Source organism: Fonsecaea multimorphosa, assembly GCF_000836435.1.
Source record: "Fonsecaea multimorphosa CBS 102226 unplaced genomic scaffold supercont1.6, whole genome shotgun sequence".
NCBI lineage: Eukaryota > Fungi > Ascomycota > Eurotiomycetes > Chaetothyriales > Herpotrichiellaceae > Fonsecaea > Fonsecaea multimorphosa.
The window spans coordinates 217,234-241,536 of NW_015971640.1; the positions used below are offsets into that span (position 1 = coordinate 217,234).

Genomic DNA, 24,303 nt, shown 5'->3' on the forward strand with positions numbered 1-24,303 from the left:
CAGGCCTGACGTTTGAATAAAGATGGGAGAAGGCGGAGAGAAATCCTCCTCAGCGTCTTTTGTATATAAATCCACCTTGCTGTTATTATACGATCCGGTATGATTTGTCTTCGTGCATGTTAACGTGCTACGGTGGTTAGGCCGCGGGGAAAGGCCTAAGGTGTATGTATACATATACGAGATATATATGATGTGCAACCAACCAGCCCACGAGCACCCTTGTGTATCTCTCGATATTTCTTTTTTGTAGAGCCAAATTCACTTCTCTGCATTTTATGCCGGATCACAAGCATGCTTTTGACGGGGAAAATAGGTAGGTGCCTTTTCTTATCGGGTCGTTATTATATTAGCAGGATGCGGTTCCCCGTTTACTTTGGGGCCGCGCTCCTTGGCCACATCCCCCGAGGACATATTTTCCAACTCTTTTAGGATGTCCAACTCTGAAGCAGCTGCCGGCCCGCCACTTTCCAGACCTCTGAACCCTTCTTCGACTCTCCATCTCTTGTCTTGGGCGGGCTTGTACAAGACTTCGCAGGAGTGGCCGACAACTAGGAGGCCGGGTGGTCTGGATCCTTCTTCTTCCACGGCTTGACACACATGCTCGAGGGTCGATCGGATCACTCTCTGATCGGGGCAGCTGGCTCGTTCGACCACGGCGCAAGGTGTACTAGAGGGCCAGAGTGTGCGTCCTGTCGCTTCTTGCTGGTGCTGATCCTCCGAAGACTGCGTCAGGCTTTTGACCAGACTGTCTAGTCTGTGCAGCGCCATCAGGAATACCACGGTCTTGCTTTTTCTGTAAGATGGCGGCTCGGGCGCGGCCCCCTTTCTCCCCGTCCCGGTGCAGATGACGACTTGGTCGGCCACAGCTCGATGAGTGACGGGGATATCGGCGAACATGGGTGCCGAGAGTGCGCTGGTAATGCCAGGTATCACCCGCACGTCGAAACCTCGTTCGCGGAAGAAGGTCACCTCCTCGGCTCCGCGACCGTACAGATAAGGATCACCTTGCTTCAGTCGGAGAACATCCTTGCCTTGCTCCATGGTCTCCAGTCCCATCTGTAGCATCTCCTCCTGCGCGGCGTCCGCGTTGCCTGGGAATTTCCGGGCGATGTGGACAGGCGTTCTCCGAGGGATCAGAGCTAGGATTTCGGCTGGAACGAGCTTGTCGGCCAGAATCACGTGGGCTGTCTCAATGGCTGTCCGGGTGGCGATCGTGAGCAGAGAAGGATGTCCTGGACCTGATCCGGCCAAGGTGATCGTGCCTTTGCGAGGAGGTAGCGACGGAAGTAGGCTAGAGGTGTTGTCAGAACCCGGGGCAGGAGGTTGAGCGGTGGTTCTGTAAGCCTCGAGGATTGCGGCCACGTCGGCGTCCGTGACTGCTGCAAGTCGACTGAGGGGCCAGTACTCGCATATCTGCGAAAGCCATCTCATCCGACGGGTGCGCAAAACAGCTGGATCCCGATCGTCTTCCTTTATTAATGAATTGAAGGTATGTTTCTGCGCCGCGGCTTCTTCATCTTCGGCTTCAGCATCGGGCACTTCGGCGGCGTTGGAGGTGTTCGACCTGTAGTCCTCTGCCCATATGCGCCTCCGAACAGTTCCCAGTCTCTCGACAGCAGCACCGAACTTTGGAGGCAGGGCGGATACAATCTCACGTCGAATGCGCGACGACAGTTTGCAGCCATTGCCGGATGTTGTTATGCCGATTTGGAGTGGGCCATCTGAATAGGTCGACAGGAGCGTGAACGTGCAAAGGTTCGGTGCATCCACGACATTAACCGGTATGCGCAAGCGCTTGCAGACACTGGACACGTGCGAGCTGCGAGGGTCTTTGGCGGGGAGAGTGACAAACACGGCGTCCACGTATCCGTCTACCTTTTCTCTGCCGCATGTCTTCAGGTCCTGCTCTTCAAAGTCCCGTCGTAGCCATGACACCCTGCCCTGATCAATGGCTGCAGCAAGCGTGAAGTGGGGTTGCTCGGTTTCAGGAAACACAACGATCGGTCGAGCGCCAACCTCGAGAGACTTTGTGCACCTTGCGGCAGCGAGAGGCCCCGAACCGAGGATCAGATGGACGTGTCCGACGCAGCTGTGCGCCGTTAGCAAGGCAGGCGTAAACATGGCTGCTGTGTGCGGTGCGGGGGATAGGTACGTGGGAGACAACGAAGCTTTTGAGAAATCAAGGAATATTATACCGAGACGCCATGGCCATGCAAGATGTGAGAGAGATAGAGAGAGAGAGAGATAGGAAACACGAAATATAGCCCAACGTCACCTCGCCATGTCTGTGGCAGCGCGAAAGATTGCTCGGCCCAAGAATGCCTCGAGATGGACAATCGAGGAGAAAATTCTGTATGACGTGATTTGTCGCGTGGTGCTTATCGCTTATCGGACGCCACTCGCTAGACACACAAACAAAGAGACCCGTGGGGCCGCGGAGCCTCGTCTGCTACTATTATTTGGTACAATGGTTCTCTCCGCGGGGTTGCAAGCTCCCTCAATCAGTCTGTTGATGATCCCTTCTGGTCGAGTGGTTCGTCGAGGATCGTGAAGGGGAGGCAGCGGAGATGCACAGTCTCTTCCTCCCATTTGCACTGCTATTCCGAATAGCAGCTCGGTTGACTGGCCCTTGGCCCCTTTGAATGGAGCCATACCTAGGTACCGTCATCAACATCTTATGAAGTCGTCAATTCCGGATCTCGACCGTGAGAGCAGAGACGCGCAACAGCTGGACCAGACGCCGAGGCATCGTGCAGCATTTTCGAGCAGGAACAGGAGGTCGCCTTATCGCGTCCTGAGAATGAGTCCTTTCATTCGCTCATGGAGGTCCCCTGGGCAGACTTTGCTTGAGAAGCGTGTGCACTGTGGATGGAAAGCTTGGCCCCCAAAGAAACTGAAATGTAGATCCTGTACCAGCCAAGAGATTTTGCTGGCGATTTCAATCTTCGGGTTCGTCGTCATCGAAACTGAGCATCTTGCTCATGTATGGGCCATCGAGTGTATATCCGAGGCGTTCGTAGTAGCTCCTGACGCCAACGCCGCTGATGACGCTGAGCTTCTCGCTGCCATGCTCATCTCGGGCAATCTTCTCGGCTTCTTTCATCAGTAGCGTTCCATAGCCTTGATGCTGGAATCTGCTCTTTTCGCGCCCGTGGATCGGAACAGCCAAGCCGTACACGTGAAGCTCACGGACAATGCTCGTCGGCTGGCCCGTGAGCTCTGGTCGAAACGTGTGTGTATCCGAGCATTTCCGCAGCCTCAGCAAGCCGATCAGGATATCTTGCTTGGGATCCTCGAAAGCGAGAAACGTCTCCCAACCGCCATTAGCCGTATAATCCCTCCGCACAAGTTCCACTTGTGACGGACGAATCTTGTTCTTCACCTCGTTGATGCCGACCTCCCGTGTTCGAACATCTCGACAGGTAGTGCCGAAATCCTTCATTCGTGATAATGCAAGCTCCCGGAGGTTGCCATTCTCGACTCCGGATGTTACCAGGGGCATGGGAATGTCCCGCTGTACACGATAGATCCTTGTCCAAGGAGGGATCAGTGCCAGAATTCTAGCCACTAGATCCACAAGGGCGTTTGGGGTGTAGTTCTTGAACCGACCAGTCCGCCACAATTCATAGAGCCCCGTACCACGGATCACCAGCGTCGGGTAGATCTTCAGGCCATCTGTTCGGAAGTCTGGGTTTTCGAAATACTCCTGGAACTGGAAGATATCGCGTTCCATGCCAACGTTGGGCAAGTCGGGCATCATATGCGAAACAACCTTGAATCCCGCATCTTTGCAGAATTTGAATGCCTCTACAACTGCAGCGACTGTATGGCCGCGGTTAGTGTCTCGCGCCACGTCCTCGTACAAAGACTGAACACCAAGCTCCAGCCGAGTACAGCCATATCTTAGCATATCAGAAAGGTGGTCGATCTGTCCGAAGTCGGGCCGTGTTTCGATAGTAATTCCAACGCACTTGATACTCGACATCTCTCCTGCCATCACTGCCTCGTCCACGTTTTCCGTCTGGTAGCCTGATAACGCGTTGTGTAGTTGCGCGACAAAGTTATCACGGTAGTCCTGCGGCAAAGACATAAATGTTCCGCCCATGATGATGAACTCGACTTTATCCACGCTATGTCCGAGAGACTTGATCTGATCGACTCTGCCACGTGCCTGTTCAAATGGATCATATCGCGCACGAATAGCTCGCATGGATGTCGGCTCGTACCCTGTGTAGGATTGGGTCGAGTATTCGAAGTCCGAGTCCGGCCCGCCTGGGCAATAGACGCAAGCATGCCCCGTCCAGGCTATGTGCGGACATCGATGCGGCTTGGACATGACAGCAACCACGGCGATGCCTGAGGCTGTTCTTACCGGTTTCGCAATCAGCTTTGGCATCAAATGTTTCTTGAACTCGGGGGGAACTGCAGCCAGAATCGCGGTCAGAGGAGGCAGGTTGCTCAGCCTGTGCTTCTTGGCGAGATCCCCTCTCAGTTTGTTGAGGTTGACATCTTTCTTGGGCTTCGTCTCATCCAGGCTGGCTTCATATTCTTGGACAAGGGCGCGCGCAATGTCATTACATGCTTGCATGAATCGGACATTCTCTGGGGGGAGTTTTTCATTCTTGCCAATCTTGACTTTGGTCCTGAGCACCGTCTCCGTCGCCATATCGGATTCCGAGCGCAGAGCTGTCAAGCAGACGGTCAATCAAGGTAATGTCAAGTCTCCTGGGAACAGAGAACCCATCAAGAAAGTCATCGAGGGCTCAAAAATTCGATACTAGTATGAAGGCGAGGTCAGCCTTGGCATCCGGAAAAATATTGTTCCGTGATGGTGCCAAAAGCCTTTACGCGTCTCAGTTAATATCCATTACAGCTCATCGCAAGTTATAGGGGAATTTCCCTCTGAATATATGTTTCTTGAACTCTGGGGGAACTGCAGACGGAATCGTCTATTTATCGATAGAATAGATATTTTAACTACTCTAAGGATATCGACGGCAAGGAAAAGAACCCTAATGTCCGGCAGGCTACCTGCACACTCAGTGTCATATCATTCATACAAGTACAGTCCTTCATCTTGTGCTCCGAAGGAACTAAACTGACTCACTCAGATCTCAAGCCCGACGATGTTTTGTTTGATACTGAAGATGATGGGATAGTAAACGAGCCCATAGAGAGGTGCAAAACCACCCTTCTCCAGTGAAAGTCTACCACGACGGGCTTATGTATCCTCACCGTAGCTTCGGTAATCTAAGGCGTTCTCCTAGACGTCCTAAAATTGTAGATTTCGGACTTGCCGTCAAGTTGTCCAATGGCACATTCAATCACCCGACCCAGCCTGATCCCTTACAGGCGGCCGAAGTGATTCTGCGTGCTGGCTGGTCATACAGCGCAGATATATGGAACCTTGGCGTAATGGTATGCGATTCCACGCTAGCTTCAAGAATTGATGAATTAACAGATCTGGGATTTATTGAACGGCGGATCGCTCTTTCATGCTTTCAACCCAGATGCCGATAACCTACGCAGTCGATATGCGTCTCAATAAGATGATATCATTACTTGGGCTACCACTTGAGCAGCTCCTCGCGCGGTGCGTCGATCGGACTTATTTTCAGCCACGCTGGTCATAGCGCGTCGGCACGACCACGAAGGATGTCCAAGGCAATAGCATCAATGCTGTAACTCCGAGACATTCAGAGGAAGAGTACATGCCCACGCGAGTGCTTCTACCGTGTAATGCAGCAGAGCTCAGAGGGATGGAGCTGGCATTCCAGATCACACTCGATGTCCATGCAACGCTGCAGGTCCGAAAAGGGTCTTGCTGACACAAACACCCCCCAACTTCATCTACGAAGCCCTTGGCTCCTGGAGGGCAACGCCTGTGTGATATGAACAAGCTGCATAGCTATGATATGACTAGTGACAGGGAGACATGCGTGAGTAGGACTCCTGCCTACCGCAACAAACTAGACCGGGCAGAGACAACCCGCAATGGTGCCTCCCGTGTCAAAACACAGCAACGATTTATGCCCACTTCCCAAGTAGGGCCATTATCCCTGCACCTAGAAGCATCGAGACAGTCATAAACGCCAACTGCTTGTCGTTGTTGGTGCGGTCAGGGCTGAACAAGAAGTCTCTAGCCATGAGCTCCACCAACCCGGTATAGATCAAGATACCTGCAGAAATCGAGTCTAGTAGTCCAGAGACAACGTTGGCCGTATAACTGTTGGAGTTGTAGGTGGTCCGGACGCCAAGGCCAGCCGCAATGGCAATCGGCGTGGTGAGGCCATAGCCGGCACACAGCCACCAGGGCATCCAGCTGTACCGCTTCGGGAATGGAATTGCGGACAGACGAGCCCCGATACCAAGGCCTTCAAAGGACTGGTGGAAGACGATGACAGGGTATAAGACCGAGAACTCTGGGCCGGATGTTCCAAGCGTCAAACCAATAATCACACTGTGAAACAGGATGCCGAATTCGAGGATCAAGAAGGCCGCAATCTGTTGCCGAAAAGCTAAAGTCGCAGCACGGTCTTTCTCCTCTTCGATACCCAGTCCATCGTCTTGAGCAATTGTCTGCGCGTTCTTAGGCTCCGTCAGTTCTCTTTGTGAAGGCGACTGCTCTCCTTGAATTGTTTCGTTTCGTCCTTCAGCATCAGCGTGAACACGGGATGACCGACGCCGCGAGAGATCGTAGCGTAGCATCGCCGCGTCCACTGAGCCTGAGCGGAGATGGCTGTCGGTTGGGTTGACATTGTCGTGTTGAGTAATCCCGTACTTTTTCTCCACGTAACGCTCGGCGAGGAAATCCATCAGGAACGTCAACATGACAGTCGACAGGGCAATTGCCGGTGGCCATGAATACAGGTCCCATCCGCCGGTCATGCCGACACATGTGTTCATGCCGATCTCGTAGTATGACGGGTCGAGGAGACTGGGGAGCAATCAACCACAATTCGTTTCGTGTAGCAGGGTATTGCACTCACTGGATAAAGCCTGTCGCAATGATAACTCCCGTTCCGAAGTAGCGAGCGAAGAGGTAGACATAGAGTGGAATCCGCAATCGCTTCACTCTGGTCGCCAGGACAGGGAAATAGGTCACCGCCGACGATACAAAGAGAATGACGAAGACGGAAGAGACGCGCGCCCCAAGATTTCCATTGTAGTCGTTGCCAGAATATTGGATGTAACAGGTCACGTCCCTGGCGGAGGCAGTATTGAGATTGACACAAGTAGGGTCGGACAAGCCGAAGGGATAGTTGTGAGACATTCTTCGACGACTTGATCAGCACCGTCTAGATAAAACAATATAGCCAAGAGCCAAGACGGCATATACAAGCTTCTTGGGCGTCGAATTCTTAGCTTTTTCTACGCGACGGCCAGGTCGAGAAAAAAAGGAAAAAGGTGAAAGATTTCTGGCTGAGCAGATATGAGGGAACAATGGGTCTAAGGGCAGGTCGAAAAACGAGGACCTTAACACTACCTAGGTACTGACTAAACCTGATTTGGCCAGCGCTTGCGAATCCCGAGAATGACATAGTTATGTATAGGTTAGTTAGTGCCTGATGGAAAGCTCCGGGGGGTTGCTTCTGGGCTTCAGTAGGCACCTATGTCCATAGCCCGGCATCAGGTCTTTCATGAGCTGGTGCACAACTGTCAGGATTGTCAGGAACTGTACGACAAGTTTACCTGCTGGGAAAACCTCCTCAGCACGCAGTAAGGGCAAGAATAAAAGAGTCACTGTCGGAAAACTGAGCACGTGGCATCGTCACTTCCGCTGAAGAAAGGTTTAGCCCGAGCGACCTATTTGCGGTCTGGTAGAGTCGTAGAGTATTGGTCAACCACAGGTTCCAAATGTTGGGCTAAGATGCATTGTCCAGAAACACTTCAAACCTTCCTAGCTACGACCAAATCCACCGTCCGCCAGACTATGAAAGGTAAATAGGACTAGCGTTAAGAATCAGCCAAGCACGGCTCAGGGCTCTTCAGATTTAGGGTCCGACCCGGAAAAGGGACGTATCTAGACACCCACCGAGTGGTCAGCTCGGTCATCACGCAGATACGCACAGGCAAAAATCGGTGTACGCGTATCTCCACGCCATCAGGAAGGCCAACACTAATGTTCATACGGATACGGGCGCTAGACGGTACGACATATCCTACTTGAGTGCTAGCAAGGCTCCATTCGTGGACATCAAGCGCATTCTATAGCTCGTCAATAGCGGTCCATCGGCCAAGAAAATGATACAGGACTACTCCAGCAATTTCGGGTAGTGCCGTCCGCGGGACTCCAATATTCGAAAGCGTAGACGAGTAATTTTTATCAAATAGAAGTCGAGGGGGGTCACGAAAGGCCTAACAGGTACATAGACACCAGGACAGTTGGAGCTCATAATATATAGAAGACGAGGTTCTTATCGTAGACGGCGACTATATCCGAAGGGGTAGTGTCGCCTAAACCGAAGGTGGATTTCCGGGTAACGTCTTTACAAACTAATTATCTTGGATGCGAAGCTGAAACTACTTCGGGGGAATATCGATATTCAATGCTCCGGTGGGAGGTTTTCGGCTCACTGCAGCTCTAACATACCACACCGCGTCCCAACTAAGACTATTTCAGACTGTGCAGTCTTTGAGCTACACGATAACAAGCTGGCTCGTGGTTGAGGGTGGCCATTCCATGGGCAAATCCCATTCTCAGAGCTGCTTCTCACGGTTCCTCCTCCATACCTTAACTGGCATCTCGCCCAAAATCCAGTTAAGTGTCTCCAGTCTCTCGATCTCCCAGTCCGAGCTTTTCAAGGCAAAGTCGTATCTTCTCAACAATGTCCCCATCGCCACCGTCTGCTCCAGATAGCTGATGTTGCGGCCAATACAACCCCGTGCCCCTGCGCTGAACGCCAGGAAATACGGTTGAAGGGCCTTGCCTGACTCACCCAGCCATCGCTCGGGGATGTACTTATCTGGGCTGGGGAAGATATTGGGGTCACAATGAGCGGTCAACGCGGACATCATCACCGATACTCCGCCTGCAATGAAATCATCGGCGATCCTCATGCCTTCTGGTGGCGTCAGTCGCAGCAATCCGTGTACCGTTGGAGGGAATAGGCGGAGAGATTCGTCAAGGCAAGCACGGAGGTAGGGCAGATGTTTGAGCCGGTCGTAAGCAATGACCCCGTCTTCGTAGTAACCGCCCGCAGACTCGCAGTCTTCAACCACGTCGGCATCCAGAGCCGAGTCGATCTCTTCTCTGACTTTGTGCAGACACTCTGGGTTCTTGAGCAACTGGAACATCACGTTCGTTATAGCGATGGCCGTTGTAACCGATCCAGCGTTCAGCATGATGCTGACTTCGGCCACTATCTCACCCCATTCGAGATTGTTCGGACGAGAGCTCTTGTCCTCCATAAGCGCTTGGAAGAAATCATCAAGCCTTTCACCTCGTTGATAGCGCTCCAGACGGCGAGCTGCGAGTTCCAGCGGGATTCCCTCCCATTGTCGGTGTAGGGCACCCATACGACCGTAAAACGGAATGACATCGGCGATTTTGTTGAGAAACGGGTACCATGCATATGGCCAGATGAGAAGAGATTGTTTATGAGCCATTTTATACAAGCAGTCCCGCATATCTGTCTCATAACGCGTTCCATTCGTCCGGCGTGCGACCATGCGCGAATGGCCTTTGTCGAGAAAGCCTAGCGGGTCCGAAAGGCCTATGTCGGAAATGGCGTCGAGACTGAAGAAGTTCATCCAGGCGCGAAAGTCCAGGTTGACGTCTTCTGAGACCGGCACTTTCTGACCCTGTTGCATGGGCGTGGTACAGCATTGATCAAAATGCTTGATGATCCGGCTCATCTTGTCAGCCACCTTATGCTCCCACTGCTCGAGATTCTTGATGGCATAGGCTGATGACAGGACTTTCCGTTTGCGGCCGTGGTCGTTGCGGTCTATCACATCTGCTAGGTGAAAGTGACTGCCAGAGAAGAGGACGTAGGAAGGGTCCTTGATGCAGGGAGTGTTGTGGCCATATATATCCTTGATGGCTCTGACGTCCCCGTATGATAGAGTATTGGGAGCGACGCGGATCACAGGATATTTTTTGTGCATCTCCGTCAGATACGCCGACCTCGCCCCAGTATGGGCCAGAATCATCATTGGAATGGAGCTGATTCCAGAGAACATCGACATGTTGGGGAATTTGCGCAACCCTGTACACCATCAGCCTCTGCTTCCCTTACATACTGAGAGTTCGGGTCCAGCAGCATACCTTTCGGGTCGCGGAAGTATCCTACCACAGGCCATGCAATAAAGTAAATGAACAAGGCCGCTGCCAGAACGACAGCGTACGTAAGGGATGGCAACCACATTCTTGCGGTCCCCAAACACGTAGGATAAAGCCGAAGTAGTCGAAGGAGCTTGAGCTTGAACAATTTCACTCTCTTACAAAAACCAAGACTCGTCTGCTGCGGTGCAACATCAGCGCAGTTAAGTCTTCTGTATGAGATTTATCTCTCCCTCCCCAGGAGCCAAGGCGGCCTCCTACATAGCGACTGAAGGGCCACTGATGCCATGTGTTCGCACTGCACTGAGGGGCAGCTCAGTCCATGTGGGTTGGGACGGCAAGAATGGGATCAATAGGATCACCGGGATCAATGGGGAGCAGATTCTGGACAGCTCGGCAGCATCACCATCCTTTTGCAGATTGCCACCTCATTTCTGGCGACTCTGATCGGTTCTCGAAATGGAAAACAAAGAGGGCGACGTCGAGAAGTGGGACCGCTCAATTCTTTCCTCATCCGCGGGAAGGAAACGGATGAGGAAATTGGCGAGCGCAGGACAGCGGAGGAATCTTCCCTCAAACAGCGTTTCGGAACTCGGCAGCCGTTGATCCCAACGAAGGAATGAGTGTCCAAACTTCCCTGTTTGACAACAGACTCGTTGCCTCAAAACATGAAATCTTCTGGTGTCAAAGTTTTGATCATAACAGGGTGATGCAGCACGAAGGACGTCTTCCGAAACAGCGGGCATATGTTTCGAATGTAATTTTACAGTACCTTGACTGGTGATACACGAAAGCCCTATCTCGGCAATGCGGCAATTCATTCACTGCATTCCGGCCCAATGTCTCTCCAAGTGGTCAATTATATGATCAATACCCCAACCCAACTTTGCTCTGACGCCGCGGAGGAAGTCTACGGCCGCTTCTCGTTCTCCAGGAGACTTGAGACAGTGTCCACATGCGTAGAGGATGTGCGAAGCCTCAAAATTGGCGGCTACAACATGGGGGTTGCTGAGGGCCAAACCAATGCAGCGTTTGAGGTCAATCCGGACCTTTTGTTCCGTTTCTCGCCACAGTCGTATGCTCTCAAGACCCCTACACCGAGCCGTGTTGAATGGGTCGCTCAGGGCAAGCAGAATGAGAGTCAGGTGGTAGTACATCAGTCCGATGACATGTGGGGCTTGGAGCATCGAGATCGTTGGAAAAGGACTTCGGGACTCAGCTGTTGTATGCTCGGGCCGTGCGCCTTCTTCGATTGAAGTCTCGAAGACGGGCAGAAACGTGTCAGGCCTGTCGTTAAACCACTGGGTCGCGGCGTGTTGCAAGGCATGCCAATCCTCGACGTCGGCAGCCCCGTGTCCATTGCTTTTGGCGGAGTAAACCAGAGTCTCCGCGAAAACGAAGACGATTTTGTTAGCCCAGGCGTGGTCGGTGAGACCGAGGAAGACCGACGACGTTTTATAGCAGCCAAGATTAACGTTCAAAGGGGTGCTGCTTGTCAACGAAACGTATATACTCTGTCGGAGCACCAGCCATGCTGCTGATTCTCCCAATCCGCCATTTGCAGCAACCTCTCCGACCGAATTAATGACGCGAGAGGAGCCAAGCAGATGGCACATGCGGTCTTCATCTGCAGCGACTGGTCAACGGCCCGCAGTGGACATGGAGGAAGGCGGACACCCACCTGACATCTCTTCTCCCTTGCGCAAGACCACAATAGCTGCCAAGAAGTTCTCATCGGGAGCATATTCAGGGTCGTCCAAGAATCGAATCAAGATTCGTATGCACTTTGCCTGGTATTCTTCATAGAATTGGTCTGGGACACCTTGAACCCGACTGCGATGGATGGAAGCAGCAGCAATGATAGCATAAAATAGCAAGGGGCAATGGGCTGCTCTCTGGGGTACAGTCGTCGTGAAATGGGAAACGTGGTCAGTGACATCCAGTTGAGGCCCGATGTTGTCGATGAAATGCCGAAGGAGTTCAGCCTCTGCTATATTGTTCAACGGCCAAAGAGGCTTGGACTCGTAAAGAACGGCGCTTGTAGAGGGCGAAAGGATTTGCACTTGGCTTGATGGGGTGCGATGCTGCTGTACTGGGGAGACCAGATACGTCGGAGACGAAGCGAAATGGGACGCTCCCGAAGGGCTGCCTCTCCCAAACGACAACGATCCCTTTTCTGCATAGGATCCCACGGCCGCAACAACACTAGTTTCTCCAACCACATCCGCGTTCTCCAGACGCACATTCACGGGATTCGCAAAAGCTCCCTCATCTTCGTCAATGACAACGGAAGACTGTGCGTCACTTAAATCTTCGTCATTGTCGTTACCATGGATGAATTGGACTTCACAGACCAGGGTCAGCTCAAATATTGGTGTCGAGCGGGAAGACGATAAGCAGTGGGGAGACTCACCAGGCGTGTGAAAGTCTACCCAGACATGATCACCACCATAGACAAAAGATATCTCCCGGCCACTCTGTCCGGAAGAGCGGGATTGTTCAATCACGGAATGGACAGCTTTCAACCGAATTCGTTTCCGGGGAGGTGGCAGGCAAAGCTCATCTGCAGTCTCACAGCCTTCACATCTGCGCATGCCACGCCCAACGATGCCTGGAGTTCTGTTTAGGATCCAGCCCAGGCATAGTGGATGACCACTCACATTTACTATGCTTTTCACGGCATCGCTGGCTAGCATATGGTTAGCTGCAGTTTCGGAGATCAGGGAGAACACCCACCATCCTTGTGAGCGCATAGCTCCTCATATCTCCGTGGTTGAGGTCGTCGTCCTTCGAGACCAGACATCAGGAATCAGAAGTAATCAACTTCGGCGAAGACTTGCTTCAAATAAACGACGAATGGTCATGCATGACCCCATATTTTGGCACCAGACACTTACCTGGGGGACTAGGCTAGTATGTGTGCGGAGGAAGCATCGGCTGCCCTCATTACCATGACCCAGTTTTGCGGGTGAAGTTCCAATGCGGCGAATCTCCGGTGCGGAGTTTTCTTGGTGACCTCTTTAAGGTTGAGAGAATCAAAGCCGGTAAAGTCCTATGCATTCAAGGAGGCGACGCAAGACTTTCCAGCCGACCAGTGCCCAACACCTCCACCCGAGGTCCAGAGTTGTCTTGAGACCGGCTTTGGCCTCCGGTCTTGCTGGACAGATGTTCAGTTCGCTAACAGCTCATAAATCATAGCGATTGTTCCTGCAGGCGGACCCTTGCATCAGGTCAGGAATGCTATCGTTTGAGGAATCTTTCCTCCGAAACAAGCTTTATAGATTTAGCCGCTATGGCCTGCGGAATATGTCCCTGCCAATAGCAAAGCGCTGATCATGGGCCAGAATGTCGAGTTATCAAAGTCGATGCCACAAAATCCTGGGTAGAGATGTGGATATACTTTTTCCAACGACAAGCGCCGTTCAGAGTCCCCGTGGGGAACGCCACGCGACTTGGAGGAGACACTGGACAACGATATAAAGGAATGATGGTCGCAGAGTCCTTGCCTTTTCTTCGCCTGTATCGCTTCTCCTAGCACACCCTGTCTCGATCCTTGTTGGATACTGGAGACCTGTGCCGAGTTCGGAGTCCTCATCGCTGTTCGATCCTGTACAATCCCACAAGATGTCTGCAAACGAGAAGGAGGTTATCGAGAAAGGCGCCCAAACTATTCTTCATGAAGAGGATGTTCTCGACAAGGAGATTGCAGCTCTCAACACGATCGAAGATACACAGACCTCAAGGGTCGTATGGTTGATCGCAATCTGCGTCTCTGTTGGCGGCTTCCTGTTCGGTATAATAGGATCCTCATTGTTCATTTGGCTTGAGATTCCTGCTGACTGGCTTTCTCAGGATATGACACCGGGTATATCTCTAGTGTCCTTGTCACAATTGGGGATGACCTGGGGCACACTTTATCATCGAGCGAGCAGGAACTCATCACATCAATCACCAGTGGAGGAGCGCTTATTGGCGCAATATTTGCTGGCTTGACCGCTGACCGCTATGGCCGCAAGATTTCCATATATTGTGGTTGTGGGGTCTTTGCCGTTGGCTCCATTCTTCAAGCAGCAGCTTTTACCGTCGCTCAAATGACTGTAGGGAGATTTGTTGTTGGGCTAGGTGTCGGTGAGTGTGCCTGCAAACCATATACATCTTGACAAAGCTCTGGTCCAGAGCTCTCTCTTGTCATCCACAACTGAATGCTGACGAAATGTTTAGGAAGCGCGGCAATGGTTGTGCCACTGTAAGTCTTCATCTTTTCGGGATTCCTTCTTTGCGTTCAGCGAAGTCGAACTCAGCCTATATCTCTCACGCGGAGGACAGACTGACATAGCAACAGCTACATATCCGAAATTGCTCCTGCCAAGTATCGTGGCCGCATGATCACGATGCAAACCTGTAACATCACCGGAGGACAGTTCATCGCATACTGCATCGGAGCCGGATTCGCAGAGGTCAAGTCTTCTGGCTGGCGATATGTTGTGGCTATAGGAGCAATTCCCGCCATCGTGCTCGCTCTGTTCCTGCCTTGGTGCCCGGAAAGCACTCGGCAGCTGGTGGCGCACGGGAAGCTCGAGCAGGCCGATGCCGTGCTGGCCAAGTTGTATCCTCATTCTTCCTCAGAACAGCGTCAGGACAAGATTCGAGCCATACAGCAAGATCTGGAGCAAGCCACCGAGCTGATGGCCCACAAGTCCCTCTGGTGGTCATACAAACAGCTGCACATCGTCCCTGCCAACTTCCGTGCCATGCTTACAGCGTGCTGCGTGATGGGAGTAAGCCAACTCTGCGGGTTCAACACGCTGATGTGAGTTCCTGGCCTCTCCTTATATATCGTGTAGTATACATCTGACATGACCGTCCTGCAGGTACTACAGCGGCACTCTGTTTGCCCTTGTCGGCTTCAATAAACCTGTCGCCGTGTCAATTGTGGTCGGAGCTTGCAACTTTCTGGGATGCTGTATCAATCTAGTCATCGTCGACCGCTTTGGCCGTCGGAGGATCCTCATCGTCACCGTGCTGGGCATGTCTCTCAGTCTGGTGCTTGCAGCTGTTGCCTTTCACTACATTCCCATTAACTCTAAGGACCTTACACTTGAGATCAACAACGTAAATTGGGCTGGTATCCTGGTACTGGTCACAATCATCTTTTATGTGGGCTTCTTCGGTACTGGTGTTGCCCCTGTTTCCTGGATGGGAGCAGAGCGTCTTCCGCTTGAGGTGCGTGCCATGGGCACCATGGTCATGACGGTTACCTGCTGGGGGACGAATATCATCATTGCCTCGACCTTTCTATCGATGATGAAAGGATTAACCCCGAGCGGAGCGTTCGGATTCTATGCTGCCATCTGTTTCCTAGGGTTCTTGTTCGCGGTCTTCTGCTTTGCAGAAACCAAAGGCATGTCTCTGGAAGAAATTCGAGAGGTATTCAACCACGGTTTCGGTGTTGATTATGCACGAAAATGGCAGAAGCAGCATTCCTTGGAGGTCAAGAGAGCAGTCTCGTCTGCTTAGCCGGAGAACAGGTACAAGATTCCGGTGCCGTGGTCGACTCGTAGGGAGAGCTGCGTGAGCCCGAAGTACGGCTTTCAGGAAGGTCCAGGTAAAGGTTTGGCGAGCCTTTTGCAACAACATAACAGCAGGAGATATTGTGTTGAAAGGCAGTGATCGATATTCTAGGATAGCAAACTAGGAATAAGACAAAGTGGTCCTTCGTGGGAAATTGTAAGAGAGAGCCATCACGGCCCCTGCCATCCGATGGTGCTTTGAGTGTCCATACGATCGAAACACACTTAGCAAGGTGGTTGCTCAGGGTAGTCACCCTCGGTTTCCTGTAAATCCACAGTTTGGCTAAACAAAGATCTCTTCTGATGCTGCCAATGCAAGAGTAAGTAGTCACCATTTCAGAGAAATTTCTGTATATCTTCAGTGAGAGACCGATAGCACTCAGATTGGACAATGGCTGCCCAAAGAGCCTGTTACCAACGTGAGCCTGTTAGTGCAGGGAAGCAGAAGGAAATGGTCCTGGATTGTGCAGTAGTCTTGAGGGCTAAAGTCTGAAAAACGACGAGATCTGTTAGCTGGCTGAGGTATCGACTCACCAGATGTTCACAATTGGCTTCAAAGCAGAGGTTGATATGAGGACATTCACTAAGTTCTTTAGGTGAATGGACGTACATTGTGTTTGTTGTTCCGTCTCATGTTGATGGAAGCAAGATGCGATTTTGGGTCGAATGCTCCGCCGCTCATTTCAAATGACGTTTTCAAATGACACTCGGCAACCCAGCCAGCCAGGAGCTTCCCTACTCCGCAGGATGAAACTCTGATATCAATCAATTGTCGCACTCGCTCGAATTCCACCATCGTTGGGCTTGCAGTCAGACTCTGGTCCTGCTCTTAAAGCCGTCGCCAGAGATGCAGGCTTTCAAAACCTGCGCTCCTCGGGCGCTGCGTTCTGCGACTACCACTTCGTCGAGAAGCTATGCCACCGTCTCCTCCAGTTCAGCTTATAGCCAGACGCGGAATAACCTGAGAATCAACGCCGACACCAAAGTCCTCTTTCAAGGATTCACGGGGAAGCAGGGCACGTTTCATGCTCAGCAGGCAATTGAGTATGGAACTAAGGTTGTTGGTGGAACAAACCCGAAAAGCAAGCCTCCCTCAAGACTCCTTGCATGGATACAGCATGCTGACCGCAGGCAGAGGCCGGTTCTTTGCATCTTGATCTGCCCGTTTTCAAGTCTGTTTCCGAGGGGGTCAAGGAGACCGGAGCCAATGCAAGCGTCATATTCGTACCGCCGCCGGTAGCGGCAGCAGGCATAATGGAAGCCCTTGAAGCTGAGATCCCACTAGTTGTTTGCATTACTGAAGGGTAAGGCAGGTCTTATAGTGATTTTACCTTACTGACCAACTTAGAATTCCTCAACATGACATGCTCAGAGTCACCGACGCGCTAAAAACCCAAAGCAAAACACGTTTGGTCGGTCCCAACTGCCCTGGAATCATCGCGCCCGGCCAATGCAAGATCGGCATCATGCCAGGGTTCATCCACAAACGAGGAAGAGTTGGAATCGTCTCCAGGTCAGGAACATTGACATATGAAGCGGTCAATCAAACAACCCAAGCAGGTCTCGGGCAATCTTTGGTCGTGGGCATTGGCGGTGATCCATTCAGTGGCACCAACTTTATTGACTGCCTGACCGTTTTCATGGAAGACGACGAGACAGAGGGAATCATCATGATCGGAGAGATCGGAGGCAGCGCCGAGGAAGATGCTGCGGAGTTCCTGAAGAGCGAGAACAAGAAGAACAAGCCAGCAGTTAGCTTTATCGCTGGTATCAGTGCCCCTCCAGGGCGCCGAATGGGACATGCTGGTGCTATTGTCAGCGGAGGGAAAGGTGGCGCCGAGTCGAAGATCTCGGCACTGGAAGCCGCCGGAGTGGTCGTGGAGAGGAGCCCAGCCATGTTGGGCAAGTCGTTGCATGCACAGTTTGTCAACCGGGACCTGGTTTGATAGAGGGGCGTTCACGTTAGGTGCGATCAGGGAGGAGAGACACCGAGTCTTCCAGGGAGGATACGTTCATGTATTTCTGATACCGCGAACAAAGCGCTTGTGATAACATTCTACATGGCCACCTGCCCAGGGAGGCTTGAACGACCAGCTCCTGTACAGCTTTCCTGTTGAGGCCTCTAAACCGTATCATACTTCCAATCTTACGCCGTCAGTATGTCCAGCTCGTTGCACAGATTATCATCCCTTATTTCAGAGACTCCGTAAGATCATAGTGATATGGCGCCCCGCCGACTCGCTCGAACATGCAGCCAAGCTTGAAAACCGCAGAATACCAGGAATCCCTGCCGTTCCTGTCAGTGTCCAACCCGTAAGTCGCAGTTCAGCGGAACGGAGACTCACAGCATATACCGCTACCGCAATAAATATAGAGGTTGCGACCGCTCCGCCGTCTTCAGGATCCTCTTCCATTCCCATCATCATATGGTGATCCCTCTGTTAACAACCAGAAAATCAGCATTAAATTCCCATGAGAGCTTATTTCGCATGTGGTAGGTCACGTTCGTACCGCAAACAGGCTTCCTATAATGGAGAGGATGACGATGGCGAACACTGAAAGAACCGTGCTGTTGAAGGGTTAGCCGTCTGCATCACACATGTATTCTGACAAAGGCCGAAAGACTGACCAGCTCCATGCATTCAATGCGGACACGACTGGCTTCATAATGAATTATGTATTTATGGCAACTTGTCGCAACCGAGAAGTAGGAGTCTGCGACTCAAGAAGGCAGCGCAGGGCGGTTCGACGTGGTCGACAGTCACTCGAGGACGCAGCCTGTGACAAGTCCCGTGCCACAAATTCAACGGCGACTTTCTGGATGGGGCTGTGATTTTCAAACAGTCTTTGGGCTGCACAGGAGTGACGTGCGCTTCGTTGAGAGGTTGAGCTTCAAGCCTGAGGTCTTAACGGCCAGCATCGGGACAGCTCGACGATGCGCAACGCCCTGACTGACAAGCCAATCAAAAGAGCTGCTAGTCCCGACGGATTAAACCTCTTCCGCTCCGACCACCTCCCCCTCGTATGACCTTGATCTGATGATCCAATTCCTCGTTCCATGAGCATGACCTTCTTACTATCTGACTCCCCTTTGACGAACGTTTATCTATTTGACATATTCTTTCTCTCCTATTGACTTCTCCTACTCTCGACTCTCCTTGACAAGAATGATTTGAGTGACTTCAAATCACAATACGACTAGGAACCTTCTCCTTCAACACCACGTTGGAAGTCATCGAGGAGCTCAGCACGTGCTCTCTAACCAACTTGCTTTCCGACTGTTGTTGAGACGCCCATCGCTTTTCAGAGTCGTCGTCGACATATTCATGCCCCGCAGTGATCACAGCTCAGATAGCAGCGAGCGCTCACCGCTCATCCGAGCCGGCAAGACCTCGACCAAAAATGACGACATTCCGGAACAACCACTTGGACAGCACAGGCGCTATTCCGAGGAGCCGCACCAGCCAGAGAATGGCCTGCTTTCGGACGAGCGAACAATGTCAGAGGCTATTGACTATGAAGAATCGGTAGTCGAATCCAAAAGTGCCGTGTACCTCTGCTTCCTCACGTTTTGTATTGGAGGTCTTCAGATCGTCTGGTCCGTCGAACTCTCCAATGGATCACCGTACCTACTCTCTCTGGGAATGAGCAAAGCACTGCTTGCGTTTGTTTGGCTCGCAGGGCCCTTGACCGGTGTACTTGTTCAGCCATATGTAGGAATCTTGAGCGATCGATCCCGCATCTCATGGGGCAAAAGGAAGCCTTTCATGGTTGCAGGAACTTTGGGCACCGTTGCTTCTTCGATGATCCTAGCATACGCCCGAGACATTATCCGGGTTATCGGAGGGCTCGACGCGAATGCTCAATATACTGGAGGCTACAAGACCGGGACCATCATCCTCGCGACAGTCATGATGTGGTGTCTGGACTTTTCCATCAACACTGGTTAGTGCGTTCCCGGCAAACATGTTTCCATCATCTGACAATATCCCAGTGCAAGCCGCAATTCGTGCGTTTATTGTCGACAATGCTCCGTCTCACCAACAAGAGTCAGCCAATGCTTGGGCCTCACGCATGACAGGCGTCGGTAACGTGCTTGGGTATATCTTTGGATATCTGAACTTGCCACGTTACTTTCGCTTTTTTGGAAACACTCAATTCAAAGTCCTGGTTGTTCTCGCATCCATCGCCCTGAGTTCGACAGTCTTAGTAAGCATCCTGGCTATCAAGGAGCGGAATCCGCAACTTGACCCTCCCTCCAAGGCAGACTATGAATCGGGTGGGTTGCTGTCCTTCTTCAGGCAAGTCTTCAGTTCCATCAAGCGGCTGCCACCTCCCATCCGCAAGGTCTGCGAGATACAATTCTTTCACTGGTTAGGATGGTTTCCGTTCCTCTTCTACATCACAACCTACATTGGTCAACTGTATGTTGACCCCCATCTGAAGCCTGGCCTCTCGGATGATGAAGTAGAGCGGTTTTGGGGCAAGGCTACTCGAATTGGAACGCTTGCACTCCTTGCATATGCTATCGTCTCGTTTGCGTCGAATATCATCTTACCTTTCTTGGTTGTACCAACATACAAAGCTAAGACGACGGACGATGCCGAAGATTTTACGCGACCTATCACTCCGACGTCCCCCATCGGCACGAGATCAGGAGGGTTTCCCTGGAACGAACGTCCTACAGCAAGTCGGTCTTATACCAATCGGTCTCATACCAGTTTGTCACTCAATCGGCCGCTCTCGACGCCTGTCGCCAGCACATCGTTGGATGATAGACCTGGGGTTTTGGAACGGTGGTTGGATAGATTGCAAATTCCAGGGCTAACGTTACGACGAGCGTGGCTAATGGCTCAGCTCCTGTTCACGCTCTGCATGTGGAGTACTGTGTTTATAACTACACCGCTGGCAGCTTCTATCATGACTGCTCTGGTCGGTATCTCCTGGTCACTGACCCTTTGGGCCCCGTTTGCGTTGATCTCAGCCGAGATATCTCGACGTGATGAGGCAAGACGGAAGAGGCAGCGGCAGAGACTCATGAACGGGGAAGACCTTGACGACATTGATGATAAAGAATCAGAAGAGGAGGATCAAGCTGGTATTATCCTTGGGCTCCACAACGTGGCCATCAGCGCCCCACAGATTCTGGCGACATTGATTAGCAGCGCCGTGTTTAAGCTGCTTCAAAAGCCGCGAAACGAGCCGGGCGATGTCAGTGTGGGGTGGACTTTGAGAATTGGTGGGCTTGGGGTGCTGGCAGCCGCATTCCTCACTTGGCGGATGAAAGAACCTATCGATGAAGATGAGCCGGATATCTGAAGCATAGCACAGCATCATTCTGGTGTGGGTCAGTCCTACTATGAGAGCCATTGGGTGAAGGCATTCGAAGGTCAGAGCTGGGACGAACCGACGATTCATTTCTTTATTTTATGCCTGGATATACTTCCCTGTCAACACTAGTACAAGATTATTGCACCCGGGAATTGGCACATTGGGGATTGGAGGGTCTGAAGGATTCTCGGCGGCATTATGGACCGAATTTAGGGACGGGATAGCATTGTACAGTGTCTGGATACTTTTGTGAGGGATTCCTTGGACATGATGGCGCTCTCTTTGTCTCAGTGCCGTGTCCTTGGGCCTGTGTCTCTTTCTGGATGGCGCAATGCAAGGCTTCATGTGACGGGGTTTTAGGTGCTCGGCGGGTTTGAGCTGCTCCTCCTGTCAACTTTACTGGGACTGTAGAAGCGACACACGGCAGGGGGGATGTCGGATTATATTGCATATACAGCCGCCAGCGTGAATGTTGAAGGATCGGTCTAGTTACCTGGTATGGTCAGCACAAGGGCAAGTAAACAAGAATCACAAACAGTATCGGTATCAGCGTCAGCGTCAGCGTCAGCATAATTCTTTGTCTCTCCATTTCCTCCATTTGTGAACCAAGGTGCATTCTGACGCGGGCAGCTTTCTTCGCTTTTGAATACGAGGGCGGAGCAGGTACGGAAAGCCCATCCAGTGCCATCTTACCTCCACCATTCTTCTGGGGCTGGACACTGAACACAGACTTGGGCCTAGTCCAGGTGTGGCGAATCCGATGGAGGCGTCAGGGCGTCCAACGGTCCAGCATCAGACGAACCGAAGAGCAACCGTGAGGATGAATGTGGGATGAATGCGCCTACAGGCTGTTAGGCTAAATTTCGGCAGGCGACCCAAGGGATCCAACACTCACAAAGTTCAAGAGCACATTTAGGACATTTGCCGGACGACCTCAGTCCGTAACCAATCCGGTAGAATGCCATCCATGCAGTGGACCGTTCCATCGTCCAACTCTGCCAGTGGAAAAAAGACATGGTTCCCACCAGGATAAACCATGGGGTTTGATCGTCCAGCGTTCAGGCAGAGGCGGGCAAAGAGTACAAATATACGGTCCTCGGTCCGGGCTAGTGAGGCGAAACGAACGACGATTTTCTCCTCTGCATTGTTACACAAAGGCTTCATGCGAGACGCTTCTGTTTGCTTAAGACGCTGATACAACCCAAACGACAGTTTGTCACCCCCGCCCGCGCTCGACCTGATTCGCGTCCCCAGGCTTTTGATCTGGTTCACTCGTTAGAACTTCTCAAAAGACACAGAAAAAGAGCTAGATATTCTCGTCATTCGCTTCCACCATGGTCAAGGACATTGCTTCGAGAGCGGGTTTGCCTGCTGACTTTCTCTGGGGCTTTGCAACTGCTGCGTTTGTATCCCAGTCACCGATCCACATGCCCACACTAACCAGGTGTAGATATCAGATTGAGGGCGGTGCCACAGCAGACGGACGAGGACCTTCAATATGGGACACCTTCTGCAAAATCCCCGGCAAGATTGCCGACGGTAGCTCTGGGGATGTTGCATGTGACTCGTATCACCGGACAGCCCAGGATATCGAGCTGCTCAAGAAGCTGGGAGCCAGAGCGTATCGTTTCTCTATCTCATGGTCTCGGGTCATTCCCCTGGGTGGCCGTAATGACCCGGTCAACGAGGCCGGGCTCCAATACTACGTCAAATTCGTTGACGACCTGCTCGCAGCAGGCATTGTGCCCTTCATCACTCTTTTCCACTGGGATCTGCCTGATGAACTCGAAAAGCGCTACGGAGGCTTCTTGAACAAGGAAGAGTTCGTTGCTGACTTTGCCAGTTATGCACGCGTCATGTTCGAGGCCATGGGTTCCCGGGTGAAGCACTGGATCACCTTCAACGAACCGTTCTGCAGTGCCGTGCTCGGGTACAATGCCGGTGTATTCGCCCCAGGTCGCTCCAGCGACCGAAAGAGGAGTGCCCATGGTGATGGATCTACCGAACCTTGGATAGTCGGCCACCACATCCTGTTGGCGCATGCAACTGCAGTCAAGATCTACCGGGACGAGTTCAAGTCACTGAATGGAGGAGAAATCGGGATCACCCTGAACGGTAAGTTTTCTGTCTTGCGCCCATGACTACTCGCAGAGGGGCCAATCTAACACAGTGCAGGCGACTGGACGGAGCCATGGGATCCCGAGGACGAACAGGACCGGATAGCATGCGATCGCAAGACCGAGTTCGCCATCTGCTGGTTTGCCGACCCCGTATACTTTGGGCATTATCCGGAATCGATGGTAAAGCAACTGGGTGACCGCCTGCCCAAATTCAGCAAAGAAGAAAGCGAGCTCATGAAGGGTTCCAACGATTTCTACGGAATGAATCACTACTGCGCCAATTACATCAAACACAAGGAAGGCCCCATCGATCCGCTCGACTGCTCGGGCCACGTGGAGATTCTTTTCGAAGACAAGTACGGTAACAGCATCGGACCTGAGACGCAAAGTCCCTGGCTCCGACCTCACGCGCCAGGGTTCAGAAAACTGATGAAGTGGCTGAGTGATCGATACGGACGTCCTAAGATCTACGTGACGGAGAACGGCACGAGTATCAAAGGCGAAAACGACTTGTCGCGTGAGGAGATCCTCGAAGATGATTTCCGATGTGAGTATTTCCGGAGCTATATCACCAGCATGGCCGAGGCTGTGGCGGAGGACGGATGCGATTGTCGTGGATACATGGCATGGAGTCTCATGGAGTAGGTGCCACCCCCTTTACGTTGCCAGAATCGTGGATACTAACACATGGATGAACAGCAACTTCGAATGGGCTGAAGGATACGAGACTCGCTTTGGCGTGACCTATGTTGACTATGCGAACGACCAGAAACGATACCCGAAGAAGAGCGCCCTGGAGATCAAGAAGATATTTGATCAGTACCTTGGCAAGATATGAGTGTCGGATGGGATATTTCCTAGATACTACGATGCTTCCAGTGGTCGTAGACGCGAGCTTTGACAAGTTGGCATGGGCATGGGATATTGGAGTTTTGTGTGACCATTCTGGACACGATGTTTACGAGGGACTTATCAGAGGAGTCTGGATTACCATACA

General features: G+C 52.0%; 9 protein-coding genes across 9 annotated transcripts; 4 read left to right on the plus strand and 5 right to left on the minus strand.

Moving 5' to 3' along the window:
* Window positions 1–327: 327 nt before the first annotated feature.
* Window positions 328–2,121, minus strand: Z520_03817 (uncharacterized protein; the record flags this gene model as incomplete). Its single annotated transcript, XM_016774327.1, has 1 exon — window positions 328–2,121. One exon carries the CDS (start codon window positions 2,119–2,121, stop codon window positions 328–330), a length of 1,794 nt encoding a protein of 597 aa, XP_016634254.1.
* Window positions 2,122–2,938: 817 nt separating this feature from the next.
* Z520_03818 (elongator complex protein 3) lies at window positions 2,939–4,666 on the minus strand (the record flags this gene model as incomplete). Its single annotated transcript, XM_016774328.1, has 1 exon — window positions 2,939–4,666. The coding sequence occupies one exon, from the start codon at window positions 4,664–4,666 to the stop codon at window positions 2,939–2,941; it is 1,728 nt and encodes a 575-aa protein (XP_016634255.1).
* Window positions 4,667–6,027: 1,361 nt separating this feature from the next.
* Window positions 6,028–7,273, minus strand: Z520_03819 (uncharacterized protein; the record flags this gene model as incomplete). Its single annotated transcript, XM_016774329.1, has 2 exons — window positions 6,028–6,937; window positions 6,990–7,273. The coding sequence occupies 2 exons, from the start codon at window positions 7,271–7,273 to the stop codon at window positions 6,028–6,030; spliced, it is 1,194 nt and encodes a 397-aa protein (XP_016634256.1).
* Window positions 7,274–8,700: 1,427 nt separating this feature from the next.
* On the minus strand, window positions 8,701–10,370 carry Z520_03820 (uncharacterized protein; the record flags this gene model as incomplete). The annotated part of the gene is made up of 2 exons (XM_016774330.1): window positions 8,701–10,211; window positions 10,271–10,370. 2 exons carry the CDS (start codon window positions 10,368–10,370, stop codon window positions 8,701–8,703), a joined length of 1,611 nt encoding a protein of 536 aa, XP_016634257.1.
* Window positions 10,371–11,106: 736 nt separating this feature from the next.
* On the minus strand, window positions 11,107–13,088 carry Z520_03821 (uncharacterized protein; the record flags this gene model as incomplete). The annotated part of the gene is made up of 4 exons (XM_016774331.1): window positions 11,107–11,912; window positions 11,967–12,629; window positions 12,699–12,974; window positions 13,022–13,088. 4 exons carry the CDS (start codon window positions 13,086–13,088, stop codon window positions 11,107–11,109), a joined length of 1,812 nt encoding a protein of 603 aa, XP_016634258.1.
* Window positions 13,089–13,909: 821 nt separating this feature from the next.
* Z520_03822 (uncharacterized protein) lies at window positions 13,910–15,802 on the plus strand (the record flags this gene model as incomplete). The annotated part of the gene is made up of 5 exons (XM_016774332.1): window positions 13,910–14,078; window positions 14,138–14,417; window positions 14,511–14,531; window positions 14,628–15,095; window positions 15,157–15,802. The coding sequence occupies 5 exons, from the start codon at window positions 13,910–13,912 to the stop codon at window positions 15,800–15,802; spliced, it is 1,584 nt and encodes a 527-aa protein (XP_016634259.1).
* Window positions 15,803–16,702: 900 nt separating this feature from the next.
* Window positions 16,703–17,801, plus strand: Z520_03823 (succinyl-CoA ligase [ADP/GDP-forming] subunit alpha, mitochondrial; the record flags this gene model as incomplete). Its single annotated transcript, XM_016774333.1, has 3 exons — window positions 16,703–16,919; window positions 16,991–17,159; window positions 17,204–17,801. 3 exons carry the CDS (start codon window positions 16,703–16,705, stop codon window positions 17,799–17,801), a joined length of 984 nt encoding a protein of 327 aa, XP_016634260.1.
* A 1,380-nt stretch (window positions 17,802–19,181) lies between these two features.
* Window positions 19,182–21,174, plus strand: Z520_03824 (uncharacterized protein; the record flags this gene model as incomplete). The annotated part of the gene is made up of 2 exons (XM_016774334.1): window positions 19,182–19,800; window positions 19,850–21,174. 2 exons carry the CDS (start codon window positions 19,182–19,184, stop codon window positions 21,172–21,174), a joined length of 1,944 nt encoding a protein of 647 aa, XP_016634261.1.
* Window positions 21,175–22,520: 1,346 nt separating this feature from the next.
* Z520_03825 (uncharacterized protein) lies at window positions 22,521–24,144 on the plus strand (the record flags this gene model as incomplete). The annotated part of the gene is made up of 4 exons (XM_016774335.1): window positions 22,521–22,588; window positions 22,637–23,301; window positions 23,362–23,947; window positions 24,006–24,144. 4 exons carry the CDS (start codon window positions 22,521–22,523, stop codon window positions 24,142–24,144), a joined length of 1,458 nt encoding a protein of 485 aa, XP_016634262.1.
* Between the last annotated feature and the right edge of the window lie 159 nt (window positions 24,145–24,303).